Source organism: Oncorhynchus mykiss, chromosome 7 (assembly GCF_013265735.2).
Source record: "Oncorhynchus mykiss isolate Arlee chromosome 7, USDA_OmykA_1.1, whole genome shotgun sequence".
Taxonomy (NCBI): domain Eukaryota; kingdom Metazoa; phylum Chordata; class Actinopteri; order Salmoniformes; family Salmonidae; genus Oncorhynchus; species Oncorhynchus mykiss.
Window position 1 is genome coordinate 78,866,679 of NC_048571.1, and position 17,320 is coordinate 78,883,998.

General features: G+C 44.4%; 1 protein-coding gene across 5 annotated transcripts in view; it reads right to left on the reverse strand.

Moving 5' to 3' along the window:
- Positions 1 to 17,320, reverse strand: part of LOC110528552 (cadherin-22) — a 269,991-nt gene that overhangs the window by 20,405 nt on the left and 232,266 nt on the right. For all 5 annotated transcript variants that reach the window (XM_036984155.1, XM_036984152.1, XM_036984153.1 and 2 more), the window contains one exon: positions 3,134 to 3,385. In XM_036984155.1, coding sequence (XP_036840050.1) covers positions 3,134 to 3,385 — 252 coding nt within the window. The remainder of the gene's footprint in view (positions 1 to 3,133; positions 3,386 to 17,320) is intronic.

Below are 17,320 nucleotides of genomic sequence, written 5' to 3' on the forward strand. Positions count from 1 at the left end.
TATTTTTGTAATTGTCATTATTACAAATACATTTAAAAAAAATTGGCCGATTAATCGGTATCAGCTTTTCTTGGTCCTCCAATAATCGGTATCGGTATCGGCGTTGAAAAATCATAATCGGTCGACCTCTAATAGCTATAGCACCACCAAAACCACAGTACCTTTTAACCAATGCTTTTTGTAGTGAAGCTTGTCTCCTTACGATTTGTACATAATCATAATGTGTTGGTTGAGGGCCAAAAGGCTTTTAAAAACCACAATGAATAAAATATAAATGGCTTTTTAAGCTCACTACGCTTACGTTAACTGAGGCATAACTTTAACCGTACTCTCATTAAAACCACCCTAAAAACAATACCCCTTCCCTGATTTAGAGACCCCGGGTGACCTAAGGTATGTCCCAAATGGCCCCCCAATCCCAGTGCCCTGGTCAAAGGTAGTGCCCTATATGGGGACTAGGGTGCCATTTAGGGACCTAGTCCCGGCCTGTTCATCAATCATTCAAAACAAACAAGATGTGAAACATGTTAGTGAAGTAAGACGAGGGAACCGAAAATAAACTGACAACGATGTACACTGCGTTATTGCGTTTCAACCGCAGCCGAAAGAGGAATGTTTCAAGCAATATTGACGAGGCAAGCGACTCATTAAATGTTTAAACATGACAATCCAAAATCCTCTCTCGCCTAGCACTCCTGCTGAGAGTCGTGCATGTGAGTGCTAGTATCTGAGAACGTCTGGAAAGCCTTATCTATTTAAAGAGCGTTGTTCCAGGGGGACGTTAGGGCTGATGCAGCAATCCCCCCCCCCCCTCCTCTTTCTAGGCCTCCCACTCCCACTCCCTCCACTCAGCTCCCCCTACCTCCATATTCTGGGGAGCAGAGTGGTTTGATATCATTGAATTGTATACACTCTCCACTTGGACAAAACTTTTTCTCATGAAAGTGGGTTGAGTTTTCTGACTGCAACATCAGCAGTTAACCGTTTGAAGGAAAAAGATGGAAAAGTAAAGAAATGCATCACCTTTTTATGTAATCTGTCCTTGTTTTTCCAGCCTGTTCTACATGAGATGAGAAAAAAAGTAACTGTCCATTAAAGCCTAGTTGTGGTGGGGTGATACACGCAGTTTTAGTACTACTTGGTTTATCGTTCAGATAAGTGCCACACATTTGGATAAGTGCTGTTTGGTGGGATAGCATCATGAACTGTCTATCCTTAGTCAAGCATAAGGACATCTTGAAGGAAGGATAAGGAAATGGTGTCAATAAATGTAAAACTAATCTTAGATATGCAATTCATGAATGAGGGATACAGCTATAGGGGTATATTGTTTGGTGGGATTGCGTCATGAACTGTCTACACTAAGACAAGGATAAGAAAATGAAGGATACATTGGTAGTGGTAGATTTTACTTTGGTCTAATGGTCTCTATATTATTCACATTGTTTTGATTCCCATATACTCATACAGTGCATATGGAAGGGATTCAGACCCTTTCACTATTTATACATTATGTTACTGTATGTAAAACATTTCCCTCAATCTACAACACAATACCCTATAATGAAAAGTGAAAACAGGTTTTGGAGACATTTCTTTTAACAGAAATATCTTACTTACATAAGTATTCAGACCATTTGCTATGAGACTTGACATTGAGCTCAGGTGCATCTTGTTTCCATTGATCATCCTTGAGATGCTTCTACAAATTGGTAGGATTCCATCAGTGTATATAAGGTCCCACAGTTGACAGTGCATGTCAGAGCAAAAACCAAGTCCTGAGGTTGAAGGAATTGTCCTTAGAGCTCCGAGACAGGATAGGGTTGAGGCACAGATCTGGGGAAGGGTACCAAAACATTTATACATCATTGAAGGTCCCCAAGAACACAGTGGCCACCATCATTCATAAATGGAAGAAGTTTGGAAACACCAAGACTCTTCCTAGAGCTGGCCACCCAGCCAAACTGAGCAATTGGGGGAGAATGGCCTTGGTCAGGGAGGTGACTAAGAACCTGATGGTCACTCTGACAGAACTCCAGAGTTCCTCTGTGGAGATGAGAGAGCCTTCCAGTAGGACAACCATCTCTGCAGCACTCCACCAATCAGGTCTTTATGGTAGAGTGGCCAGACGGAAGCTGCAGGAGTGACTTCGGGACAAGTCTCTGAATGTTCTTGAGTGGCCCAGCCAGAGCCCAGACTTAAACCTGATCGAATATCTCTGGATAGACCTGAAAAAAGCTGTGTAGCGATGCTCCCCATCCAACCTGACAGAGCTAGAAAGGATCTGCAGTGAAGAATGGGCGAAACCTCCCAAATACAGGTGTGCCAAGTTTGTAGGATCATACCCAAGACTCAAGGCTGTAATCACTGCCAAAGGTGCTTCAACAAAGTACTGAGTAAATAGTCTGAATACTTACGTAAATATCATATTTAGGTTTTTTATTTTGAATACATTTGCTACAATTTCTAAAAACCTGTTTATGCTTTGTCATCATAGGGTAGTGTGTGTAGATTGATGAGGAAAAACATATATGTAATCCATGTTAGAATGAGGCTGTAATGTAAGAAAATGTGGAAAAAGTCAAGTGGTCTGAACTTTCTGAATGCACTTTACATGTGATATACCTGCAGCAGAATTATCATATTTTACACCTATATACTGTATACCTCTCTATTTGTCTGTTTTAAAACAAAATAATTTTATGTGTGCCTATAGACCCCCATCAGAATATCCAGAGCAGATGTCTTTCCTTTTCTTAATTAATGCCAGTTTTAAAAATACTTTATCCCAACAAACAATCTGCAACCTTCAATTTGATCCTATGCCCAGCTTGTGTCTTTACAGTTGATTATAGACAGAAATCTCAACAAGTGTGCAATTATGTTGCCCCAAAAACTGTACAAGCAGACCAACAGGTGTGTGTGTTGTTTGTTTTGTGCATAGTTTCTTTACATAAATGCTCACTTCTTTAGGAGCTACAACAGATGTTTTCAGACCTGGGTTCAAGTATAATTTGTTTCTTTCAAGAACCTTGACCGTTTGATTGCCTAAAGTGCCAAATAGACTGGAATTTCACTTGTATAACTATTATGTTGGCAACCTCAATGAAGAGGGGGTTTGGTCCGTGCTTACCTATGAGTATGAGCATGCAGACCAGTAGAGCTATGAGGGCCCCGGGACTGAGTGAGGTGCTAATGACGTAGGCGGTGGCATTGCAGGACTGGATGGCGCCCTCCGGGTCGCAGTCACACACGTGGATGGTCAGGGTGCCCGTGGAGCTCAGAGCAGGAGGCCCGGTATCCACCACCAGGATAGGCAGCAGGTAGACGTTCTGCTCGTGGCGGTTGAAGCCCGAGCGCTGGGTCCGGATCCCTACAGTGTTGTCTGGAACATAGAGACATAATGTTATACAAGGGTAGCCTATGTCAAACATAGACCTTCATAACTATCTGCTTGTGGTGGTTGAAGCCTGAGCACTGGGTCTGCAGTGTTGTCTGGAACATAGAGATATACGAGATAATATTAGGGCCGGGATGATACCAGTATTTCATTACCAGTATTCCAGAGTCATATTTAGTTATTTTCCAAGCTATAGTACACAGTATTTTACATACAGCAGGTTTTTAAACGGCTAAAGAGTTGGTCTGCTTCGTGCAATATTGGGACGGAAACTCAAAATGGAATACATTTCAAATCTATATCTGACATGGTACAGGCGTCTTTTTTTAAAGCCCATAACCATGTGTGTGAGGTGTATACTTTGGTTTCAAGGTAGATTTGTTTAAGACTACCAATAATCACTCTGTGTGACCCTGATTTAGCCTACTGCAGTAAAAGGTTAATTCTATAGTCTGGAATTCCTCACAGACAGAGGAATCAATCAAGATAATTCAGTAGAGCCATGTGGAAAAATAAAATAGGTGCTACTTAATAAATACACTTGCCTCTGCTCAGGTAGACCATTTGGTCATGTGGTTACTACCATCCATCATTTTTTATATATATCTTTTTTAAATTGAACCTTTATTTAACTAGGAAGGTCAATTAAAAACAAATTCTTATTTACAATGACGGCCTACCGGGGAACAGTGGGTTAACTGCCTTGTTCAGGGGCAGAACAACAGATCTTTACCTTGTCAGCTCAGGGATTTGATCCAGCAACATTCCGGTTACTGGCCCAACGCTCTAACTACCTGACGCCCCAAATTATCAATGAACAGTTCAGAAGCATTTAATTTTCCATGCATAGATGGGTTATACAGGCTAAATAGACATTATTAGAAGTAAACACTCCCATTTTGCCTCAGATCATCAACTCTGAAATAATATTTGAATTTAAGGACATGGAGCAAGGGAATCACGTGTCAAGCCCATACACTTCAACCACGTTTTTTTTAGAGTGAACACATGACTTGCTAGCTGCTGTGAGCATTCAATTTCAATTTAAGGGGTTTTATTGGCATGGGAAACAAATTTTTACATTGCCAAAGCAAGTGAAATAGATAATAAACAAAATTGAAATAAACATTAAACATTACACCCACAAAAGTTCCAAAAGAATAAAGACATTTCGAATGTCATTTTCTGTCTATATATAGTTTTGTAATGATGTGCAAATAGTTAAAGTACAAAAGGGAAAATAAATAAATATGTGTTGTATTTACAATGGTGTTTGTTCTTCACTGGTTGCCCTTTTCTCGTGGCAACAGGTCACAAATCTTGCTGCTGTGATGGCACACTGTGGTATTTCACCCAGTAGATATGTGAGTTTATCAAAATTGGATTTGTTTTCGAATTCTTTGTGGGTCTGTGTAATCTGAGGGAAATATGTCTCTCTAATATGGTCAAACATTGGACAGGAGGTTAGGAATGCAGCTCAGTTTCCAGCTCATTTTGTGGGCAGTGAGCACATAGCCTGTCTTCTCTGGAGAGCCAGGTCTGCTTCATCACACATTCTTTTTAGTCAAATGAAACCAAGGGGAGAAAATGGGAGGACGTCATAATTTGAAATGAAACCTCACTGGTGGACAGCCTCTCGGGGAGACACATGTAACAATAAAGGTATTTGTATGTTTTTATTTCCCCTTTATTTAACTAAGCATACAGTAGCAGACAAATACAGTCAGAATAGCTAGTGAGCACTGTCAGGAGGCAGACATCACTGTTATGGACGTAGCTACAGCACTGTTACAGGCAGACATCACTGTTATGGATGTAGATACAGCACTGTTACAGGCAGACATCACTGTTATGGACGTAGCTACAGCACTGTTACAGGCAGACATCACTGTTATGGATGTAAATACAGCACTGTTACAGGCAGACATCACTGTTATGGACGTAGATACAGCACTGTTACAGGCAGACATCACTGTTATGGATGTAGATACAGCACTGTCAGGAGGCAGAAATCACTGCTATGGACGTAGATACAGCACTGTCAGGAGGCAGTCATCACTGTTATGGATGTAGATACAGCACTGTCAGGAGGCAGACATCACTGTTATGGATGTAGATACAGCACTGTCAGGAGGCAGACATCACTGTTATGGATGTAGATACAGCACTGTTACAGGCAGACATCACTGTTATGGACGTAGGTACAGCACTGTTACAGGCAGACATCACTGTTATGGACGTAGATACAGCACTGTCAGGAGGCAGACATCACTGTTATGGACGTAGCTACAGCACTGTTACAGGCAGACATCACTGTTATGGACGTAGGTACAGCACTGTTACAGGCAGACATCAATGTTATGGATGTAGATACAACACTGTCAGGAGGCAGACATCACTGTTATGGACGTAGATACAGCACTGTCAGGAGGCAGACATCACTGTTATGGATGTAGATACAGCACTGTTACAGGCAGACATCACTGTTATGGACGTAGATACAGCACTGTTACAGGCAGACATCACTGTTATGGACGTAGATACAGCACTGTCAGGAGGCAGACATCACTGTTATGGATGTAGATACAGCACTGTTACAGGCAGACATCACTGTTATGGACGTAGATACAGCACTGTCAGGAGGCAGACATCACTGTTATGGATGTAGATACAGCACTGTTACAGGCAGACATCACTGTTATGGACGTAGATACAGCACTGTCAGGAGGCAGACATCACTGTTATGGACGTAGATACAGCACTGTTACAGGCAGACATCACTGTTATGGACGTAGATACAGCACTGTCAGGAGGCAGACATCACTGTTATGGATGTAGATACAGCACTGTTACAGGCAGACATCACTGTTATGGACGTAGATACAGCACTGTTACAGGCAGACATCACTGTTATGGACGTAGATACAGCACTGTCAAGAGGCAGACATCACTGTTATGGACGTAGATACAGCACTGTTACAGGCAGACATCACTGTTATGGACGTAGATACAGCACTGTCAGGAGGCAGACATCACTGTTATGGATGTAGATACAGCACTGTTACAGGCAGACATCACTGTTATGGAGGTAGATACAGCACTGTTACAGGCAGACATCACTGTTATGGACGTAGCTACAGCACTGTTACAGGCAGACATCACTGTTATGGATGTAGATACAGCACTGTTACAGGCAGACATCACTGTTATGGACGTAGCTACAGCACTGTTACAGGCAGACATCACTGTTATGGATGTAGATACAGCACTGTTACAGACAGACATCACTGTTATGGACGTAGGTACAGCACTGTCAGGAGGCAGACATCACTGTTATGGATGTAGATACAGCACTGTTACAGGCAGACATCACTGTTATGGAGGTAGATACAGCACTGTCAGGAGGCAGACATCACTGTTATGGATGTAGATACAGCACTGTTACAGGCAGACATCACTGTTATGGACGTAGCTACAGCACTGTCAGGAGGCAGACATCACTGTTATGGACGTAGATACAGCACTGTCAGGAGGCAGACATCACTGTTATGGATGTAGATACAGCACTGTTACAGGCAGACATCACTGTTATGGACGTAGATACAGAACTGTCAGGAGGCAGACATCACTGTTATGGACGAAGATACAGCACTGTCAGGAGGCAGACATCACTGTTATGGACGTAGATACAGCACTGTCAGGAGGCAGACATCACTGTTATGGATGTAGATACAGCACTGTTACAGACAGACATCACTGTTATGGACGTAGCTACAGCACTGTTACAGGCAGACATCACTGTTATGGACGTAGATACAGCACTGTCAGGAGGCAGACATCACTGTTATGGACGTAGATACAGCACTGTTACAGGCAGACATCACTGTTATGGACGTAGATACAGCACTGTCAGGAGGCAGACATCACTGTTATGGATGTAGATACAGCACTGTTACAGGCAGACATCACTGTTATGGACGTAGATACAGCACTGTTACAGGCAGACATCACTGTTATGGATGTAGATACAGCACTGTTACAGGCAGACATCACTGTTATGGACGTAGATACAGCACTGTTACAGGCAGACATCACTGTTATGGACGTAGATACAGCACTGTCAGGAGGCAGACATCACTGTTATGGACGTAGATACAGCACTGTCAGGAGGCAGACATCACTGTTATGGACGTAGATACAGCACTGTTACAGGCAGACATCACTGTTATGGACGTAGCTACAGCACTGTCAGGAGGCAGACATCACTGTTATGGATGTAGATACAGCACTGTTACAGGCAGACATCACTGTTATGGAGGTAGATACAGCACTGTCAGGAGGCAGACATCACTGTTATGGATGTAGATACAGCACTGTCAGGAGGCAGACATCACTGTTATGGACGTAGATACAGCACTGTTACAGGCAGACATCACTGTTATGGACGTAGATACAGCACTGTTACAGGCAGACATCAATGTTATGGACGTAGATACAGCACTGTTACAGGCAGACATCACTGTTATGGATGTAGATACAGCACTGTCAGGAGGCAGACATCACTGTTATGGATGTAGATACAGCACTGTTACAGGCAGACATCACTGTTATGGACGTAGATACAGAACTGTCAGGAGGCAGACATCACTGTTATGGACGAAGATACAGCACTGTCAGGAGGCAGACATCACTGTTATGGACGTAGATACAGCACTGTCAGGAGGCAGACATCACTGTTATGGATGTAGATACAGCACTGTTACAGACAGACATCACTGTTATGGACGTAGCTACAGCACTGTTACAGGCAGACATCACTGTTATGGACGTAGATACAGCACTGTCAGGAGGCAGACATCACTGTTATGGATGTAGATACAGCACTGTTACAGGCAGACATCACTGTTATGGACGTAGATACAGCACTGTTACAGGCAGACATCACTGTTATGGATGTAGATACAGCACTGTTACAGGCAGACATCACTGTTATGGACGTAGATACAGCACTGTTACAGGCAGACATCACTGTTATGGACGTAGATACAGCACTGTCAGGAGGCAGACATCACTGTTATGGACGTAGATACAGCACTGTTACAGGCAGACATCACTGTTATGGACATAGATACAGCACTGTCAGGAGGCAGACATCACTGTTATGGATGTAGATACAGCACTGTCAGGAGGCAGACATCACTGTTATGGATGTAGATACAGCACTGTTACAGGCAGACATCACTGTTATGGACGTAGATACAGCACTGTTACAGGCAGACATCACTGTTATGGACGTAGATACAGCACTGTCAGGAGGCAGACATCACTGTTATGGATGTAGATACAGCACTGTTACAGGCAGACATCACTGTTATGGAGGTAGATACAGCACTGTCAGGAGGCAGACATCACTGTTATGGATGTAGATACAGCACTGTTACAGGCAGACATCACTGTTATGGACGTAGATACAGCACTGTCAGGAGGCAGACATCACTGTTATGGACGTAGATACAGCACTGTTACAGGCAGACATCACTGTTATGGACGTAGATACAGCACTGTCAGGAGGCAGACATCACTGTTATGGATGTAGATACAGCACTGTTACAGGCAGACATCACTGTTATGGACGTAGATACAGCACTGTTACAGGCAGACATCACTGTTATGGACGTAGATACAGCACTGTCAGGAGGCAGACATCACTGTTATGGACGTAGATACAGCACTGTTACAGGCAGACATCACTGTTATGGACGTAGATACAGCACTGTCAGGAGGCAGACATCACTGTTATGGATGTAGATACAGCACTGTTACAGGCAGACATCACTGTTATGGAGGTAGATACAGCACTGTTACAGGCAGACATCACTGTTATGGACGTAGCTACAGCACTGTTACAGGCAGACATCACTGTTATGGATGTAGATACAGCACTGTTACAGGCAGACATCACTGTTATGGACGTAGCTACAGCACTGTTACAGGCAGACATCACTGTTATGGATGTAGATACAGCACTGTTACAGACAGACATCACTGTTATGGACGTAGGTACAGCACTGTCAGGAGGCAGACATCACTGTTATGGATGTAGATACAGCACTGTTACAGGCAGACATCACTGTTATGGAGGTAGATACAGCACTGTCAGGAGGCAGACATCACTGTTATGGATGTAGATACAGCACTGTTACAGGCAGACATCACTGTTATGGACGTAGCTACAGCATTGTCAGGAGGCAAACATCACTGTTATGGACGTAGATACAGCACTGTCAGGAGGCAGACATCACTGTTATGGACGAAGATACAGCACTGTCAGGAGGCAGACATCACTGTTATGGACGTAGATACAGCACTGTCAGGAGGCAGACATCACTGTTATGGATGTAGATACAGCACTGTTACAGACAGACATCACTGTTATGGACGTAGCTACAGCACTGTTACAGGCAGACATCACTGTTATGGACGTAGATACAGCACTGTCAGGAGGCAGACATCACTGTTATGGACGTAGATACAGCACTGTTACAGGCAGACATCACTGTTATGGACGTAGATACAGCACTGTCAGGAGGCAGACATCACTGTTATGGATGTAGATACAGCACTGTTACAGGCAGACATCACTGTTATGGACGTAGATACAGCACTGTTACAGGCAGACATCACTGTTATGGATGTAGATACAGCACTGTTACAGGCAGACATCACTGTTATGGACGTAGATACAGCACTGTTACAGGCAGACATCACTGTTATGGACGTAGATACAGCACTGTTACAGGCAGACATCACTGTTATGGACGTAGATACAGCACTGTTACAGGCAGACATCACTGTTATGGATGTAGATACAGCACTGTTACAGGCAGACATCACTGTTATGGAGGTAGATACAGCACTGTCAGGAGGCAGACATCACTGTTATGGACGTAGATACAGCACTGTTACAGGCAGACATCACTGTTATGGACGTAGATACAGCACTGTTACAGGCAGACATCACTGTTATGGACGTAGATACAGCACTGTTACAGGCAGACATCACTGTTATGGACGTAGATACAGCACTGTTACAGGCAGACATCACTGTTATGGATGTAGATACAGCACTGTTACAGGCAGACATCACTGTTATGGACGTAGATACAGCACTGTTACAGGCAGACATCACTGTTATGGACGTAGCTACAGCACTGTTACAGGCAGACATCACTGTTATGGATGTAGATACAGCACTGTTACAGGCAGACATCACTGTTATGGACGTAGATACAGCACTGTTACAGGCAGACATCACTGTTATGGACGTAGATACAGCACTGTTACAGGCAGACATCACTGTTATGGACGTAGATACAGCACTGTCAGGAGGCAGACATCACTGTTATGGACGTAGATACAGCACTGTCAGGAGGCAGACATCACTGTTATGGACGTAGATACAGCACTGTCAGGAGGCAGACATCACTGTTATGGACGTAGATACAGCACTGTCAGGAGGCAGACATCACTGTTATGGACGTAGATACAGCACTGTTACAGGCAGACATCACTGTTATGGACGTAGATACAGCACTGTTACAGGCAGACATCACTGTTATGGACGTAGCTACAGCACTGTTACAGGCAGACATCACTGTTATGGATGTAGATACAGCACTGTTACAGGCAGACATCACTGTTATGGACGTAGATACAGCACTGTTACAGGCAGACATCACTGTTATGGACGTAGATACAGCACTGTTACAGGCAGACATCACTGTTATGGACGTAGATACAGCACTGTTACAGGCAGACATCTCTGTTATGGACGTAGATACAGCACTGTTACAGGCAGACATCACTGTTATGGATGTAGATACAGCACTGTTACAGGCAGACATCACTGTTATGGAGGTAGATACAGCACTGTCAGGAGGCAGACATCACTGTTATGGATGTAGATACAGCACTGTCAGGAGGCAGACATCACTGTTATGGACGTAGATACAGCACTGTCAGGAGGCAGACATCACTGTTATGGACGTAGATACAGCACTGTTACAGGCAGACATCACTGTTATGGACGTAGATACAGCACTGTTACAGGCAGACATCACGGTTATGGACGTAGATACAGCACTGTTACAGGCAGACATCAATGTTATGGATGTAGATACAGCACTGTCAGTAGGCAGACATCACTGTTATGGACGTAGCTACAGCACTGTAACAGGCAGACATCACTGTTATGGATGTAGATACAGCACTGTTACAGGCAGACATCACTGTTATGGACGTAGCTACAGCACTGTTACAGGCAGACATCACTGTTATGGATGTAGATACAGCACTGTTACAGGCAGACATCACTGTTATGGACGTAGATACAGCACTGTTACAGGCAGACATCACTGTTATGGATGTAGATACAGCACTGTCAGGAGGCAGACATCACTGCTATGGACGTAGATACAGCACTGTCAGGAGGCAGACATCACTGTTATGGATGTAGATACAGCACTGTCAGGAGGCAGACATCACTGTTATGGACGTAGATACAGCACTGTTACAGGCAGACATCAATGTTATGGACGTAGGTACAGCACTGTTACAGGCAGACATCACTGTTATGGACGTAGCTACAGCACTGTCAGGAGGCAGACATCACTGTTATGGAAGTAGATACAGCACTGTCAGGAGGCAGACATGACTGTTATGGACGTAGATACAGCACTGTTACAGGCAGACATCAATGTTATGGACGTAGATACAGCACTGTCAGGAGGCAGACATCACTGTTATGGATGTAGATACAGCACTGTTACAGGCAGACATCACTGTTATGGACGTAGATACAGCACTGTTACAGGCAGACATCAATGTTATGGATGTAGATACAACACTGTCAGGAGGCAGACATCACTGTTATGGACGTAGATACAGCACTGTCAGGAGGCAGGCATCACTGTTATGGACGCAGATACAGCACTGTTACAGGCAGACATCACTGTTATGGACGTAGATACAGCACTGTTACAGGCAGACATCACTGTTATGGACGTAGCTACAGCACTGTTACAGGCAGACATCACTGCTACGGACGTAGCTACAGCACTGTTACAGGCAGACATCACTGTTATGGACGTAGATACAGCACTGTCAGGAGGCAGACATCACTGTTATGGACGTAGATACAGCACTGTCCGAATGCAGACATCACTGTTATGGACGTAGATACTGCACTGTCACGAGGCAGACATCACTGTTATGGATGTAGATACAGCACTGTTACAGGCAGACATCACTGTTATGGACGTAGATACAGCACTGTCAGGAGGCAGACATCACTGTTATGGATGTAGATACAGCACTGTCAGGAGGCAGACATCACTGTTATGGACGTAGATACAGCACTGTCAGGAGGCAGACATCACTGTTATGGACGTAGATACAGCACTGTTACAGGCAGACATCACTGGTATGGATGTAGATACAGCACTGTTACAGGCAGACATCACTGTTATGGACGTAGATACAGCACTGTCAGGAGGCAGACATCACTGTTATGGATGTAGATACAGCACTGTTACAGGCAGACATCACTGTTATGGACGTAGATACAGCACTGTTACAGGCAGACATCACTGTTATGGACGTAGATACAGCACTGTTACAGGCAGACATCACTGTTATGGACGTAGATACAGCACTGTTACAGGCAGACATCACTGTTATGGATGTAGATACAGCACTGTTACAGGCAGACATCACTGTTATGGACGTAGATAGAGCACTGTTACAGGCAGACATCACTGTTATGGACGTAGATACAGCACTGTTACAGGCAGACATCACTGTTATGGACGTAGATACAGCACTGTTACAGGCAGACATCACTGTTATGGATGTAGATACAGCACTGTTACAGGCAGATATCACTGTTATGGATGTAGATACAGCACTGTCAGGAGGCAGACATCACTGTTATGGACGTAGATACAGCACTGTTACAGGCAGACATCACTGTTATGGACGTAGAAACAGCACTGTCAGGAGGCAGACATCACTGTTATGGACGTAGATACAGCACTGTTACAGGCAGACATCACTGTTATGGACGTAGATACAGCACTGTCAGGAGGCAGACATCACTGTTATGGACGTAGATACAGCACTGTCAGGAGGCAGACATCACTGTTATGGACATAGATACAGCACTGTCAGGAGGCAGACATCACTGTTATGGACGTAGATACAGCACTGTTACAGGCAGACATCACTGGTATGGATGTAGATACAGCACTGTTACAGGCAGACATCACTGTTATGGACGTAGATACAGCACTGTCAGGAGGCAGACATCACTGTTATGGATGTAGATACAGCACTGTTACAGGCAGACATCACTGTTATGGACGTAGATACAGCACTGTTACAGGCAGACATCACTGTTATGGACGTAGATACAGCACTGTCAGGAGGCAGACATCACTGTTATGGATGTAGATACAGCACTGTTACAGGCAGACATCACTGTTATGGACGTAGATACAGCACTGTCAGGAGGCAGACATCACTGTTATGGATGTAGATACAGCACTGTTACAGGCAGACATCACTGTTATGGACGTAGCTACAGCACTGTTACAGGCAGACATCACTGTTATGGACGTAGATACAGCACTGTCAGGAGGCAGACATCACTGTTATGGATGTAGATACAGCACTGTTACAGGCAGACATCACTGTTATGGACGTAGCTACAGCACTGTTACAGGCAGACATCACTGTTATGGACGTAGATACAGCACTGTTACAGGCAGACATCACTGTTATGGACGTAGATACAGCACTGTTACAGGCAGACATCACTGTTATGGACGTAGATACAGCACTGTTACAGGCAGACATCACTGTTATGGACGTAGATACAGCACTGTTACAGGCAGACATCACTGTTATGGACGTAGATACAGCACTGTTACAGGCAGACATCACTGTTATGGACGTAGATACAGCACTGTTACAGGCAGACATCACTGTTATGGATGTAGATACAGCACTGTTACAGGCAGATATCACTGTTATGGATGTAGATACAGCACTGTCAGGAGGCAGACATCACTGTTATGGATGTAGATACAGCACTGTTACAGGCAGACATCACTGTTATGGACGTAGAAACAGCACTGTCAGGAGGCAGACATCACTGTTATGGACGTAGATACAGCACTGTTACAGGCAGACATCACTGTTATGGACGTAGATACAGCACTGTCAGGAGGCAGACATCACTGTTATGGACGTAGATACAGCACTGTCAGGAGGCAGACATCACTGTTATGGACATAGATACAGCACTGTCAGGAGGCAGACATCACTGTTATGGACGTAGATACAGCACTGTTACAGGCAGACATCACTGGTATGGATGTAGATACAGCACTGTTACAGGCAGACATCACTGTTATGGACGTAGATACAGCACTGTCAGGAGGCAGACATCACTGTTATGGATGTAGATACAGCACTGTTACAGGCAGACATCACTGTTATGGACGTAGATACAGCACTGTTACAGGCAGACATCACTGTTATGGACGTAGATACAGCACTGTTACAGGCAGACATCACTGTTATGGACGTAGATACAGCACTGTTACAGGCAGACATCACTGTTATGGATGTAGATACAGCACTGTTACAGGCAGATATCACTGTTATGGATGTAGATACAGCACTGTCAGGAGGCAGACATCACTGTTATGGACGTAGATACAGCACTGTTACAGGCAGACATCACTGTTATGGACGTAGAAACAGCACTGTCAGGAGGCAGACATCACTGTTATGGACGTAGATACAGCACTGTTACAGGCAGACATCACTGTTATGGACGTAGATACAGCACTGTCAGGAGGCAGACATCACTGTTATGGACGTAGATACAGCACTGTCAGGAGGCAGACATCACTGTTATGGACATAGATACAGCACTGTCAGGAGGCAGACATCACTGTTATGGACGTAGATACAGCACTGTTACAGGCAGACATCACTGGTATGGATGTAGATACAGCACTGTTACAGGCAGACATCACTGTTATGGACGTAGATACAGCACTGTCAGGAGGCAGACATCACTGTTATGGATGTAGATACAGCACTGTTACAGGCAGACATCACTGTTATGGACGTAGATACAGCACTGTTACAGGCAGACATCACTGTTATGGACGTAGATACAGCACTGTCAGGAGGCAGACATCACTGTTATGGATGTAGATACAGCACTGTTACAGGCAGACATCACTGTTATGGACGTAGCTACAGCACTGTTACAGGCAGACATCACTGTTATGGACGTAGATACAGCACTGTCAGGAGGCAGACATCACTGTTATGGATGTAGATACAGCACTGTTACAGGCAGACATCACTGTTATGGACGTAGCTACAGCACTGTTACAGGCAGACATCACTGTTATGGACGTAGATACAGCACTGTTACAGACAGACATCACTGGTATGGACGTAGATACAGCACTGTTACAGGCAGACATCACTGTTATGGACGTAGATACAGCACTGTTACAGGCAGACATCACTGTTATGGACGTAGATACAGCACTGTTACAGGCAGACATCACTGTTATGGACGTAGATACAGCACTGTTACAGGCAGACATCACTGTTATGGACGTAGATACAGCACTGTTACAGGCAGACATCACTGTTATGGACGTGGATACAGCACTGTCAGGAGGCAGACATCACTGTTATGGATGTAGATACAGCACTGTTACAGGCAGACATCACTGTTATGGACGTAGATACAGCACTGTCAGGAGGCAGACATCACTGTTATGGATGTAGATACAGCACTGTTACAGGCAGACATCACTGTTATGGACGTAGCTACAGCACTGTTACAGGCAGACATCACTGTTATGGACGTAGATACAGCACTGTCAGGAGATGGACATCACTGTTATGGACGTAGCTACAGCACTGTTACAGGCAGACATCACTGTTATGGATGTAGATACAGCACTGTCAGGAGGCAGACATCACTGTTATGGACGTAGATACAGCACTGTTACAGGCAGATATCACTGTTATGGACGTAGCTACAGCACTGTTACAGGCAGACATCACTGTTATGGACGTAGCTACAGCACTGTTACAGGCAGACATCACTGTTATGGACGTAGATACAGCACTGTTACAGACAGACATCACTGGTATGGACGTAGATACAGCACTGTTACAGGCAGACATCACTGTTATGAACGTAGCTACAGCACTGTTACAGGCAGACATCACTGTTATGGATGTAGATACAGCACTGTTACAGACAGACATCACTGTTATGGACGTAGATACAGCACTGTTACAGGCAGACATCACTGTTATGGACGTAGCTACAGCACTGTCAGGAGGCACACATCACTGTTATGGACGTAGCTACAGCACTGTTACAGGCAGATATCACTGTTATGGACGTAGCTACAGCACTGTTACAGGCAGACATCACTGTTATGGACGTAGCTACAGCACTGTTACAGGCAGACATCACTGTTATGGACGTAGATACAGCAATGTTACAGACAGACATCACTGGTATGGACGTAGATACAGCACTGTTACAGGCAGACATCACTGTTATGAACGTAGCTACAGCACTGTTACAGGCAGACATCACTGTTATGGATGTAGATACAGCACTGTCAGGAGGCAGACATCACTGTTATGGATGTAGCTACAGCACTGTTACAGGCAGACATCACTGTTATGGATGTAGATACAGCACTGTCAGGAGGCAGACATCACTGTTATGGACGTAGCTACAGCACTGTTACAGGCAGACATCACTGTTATGGATGTAGATACAGCACTGTCAGGAGGCAGACATCA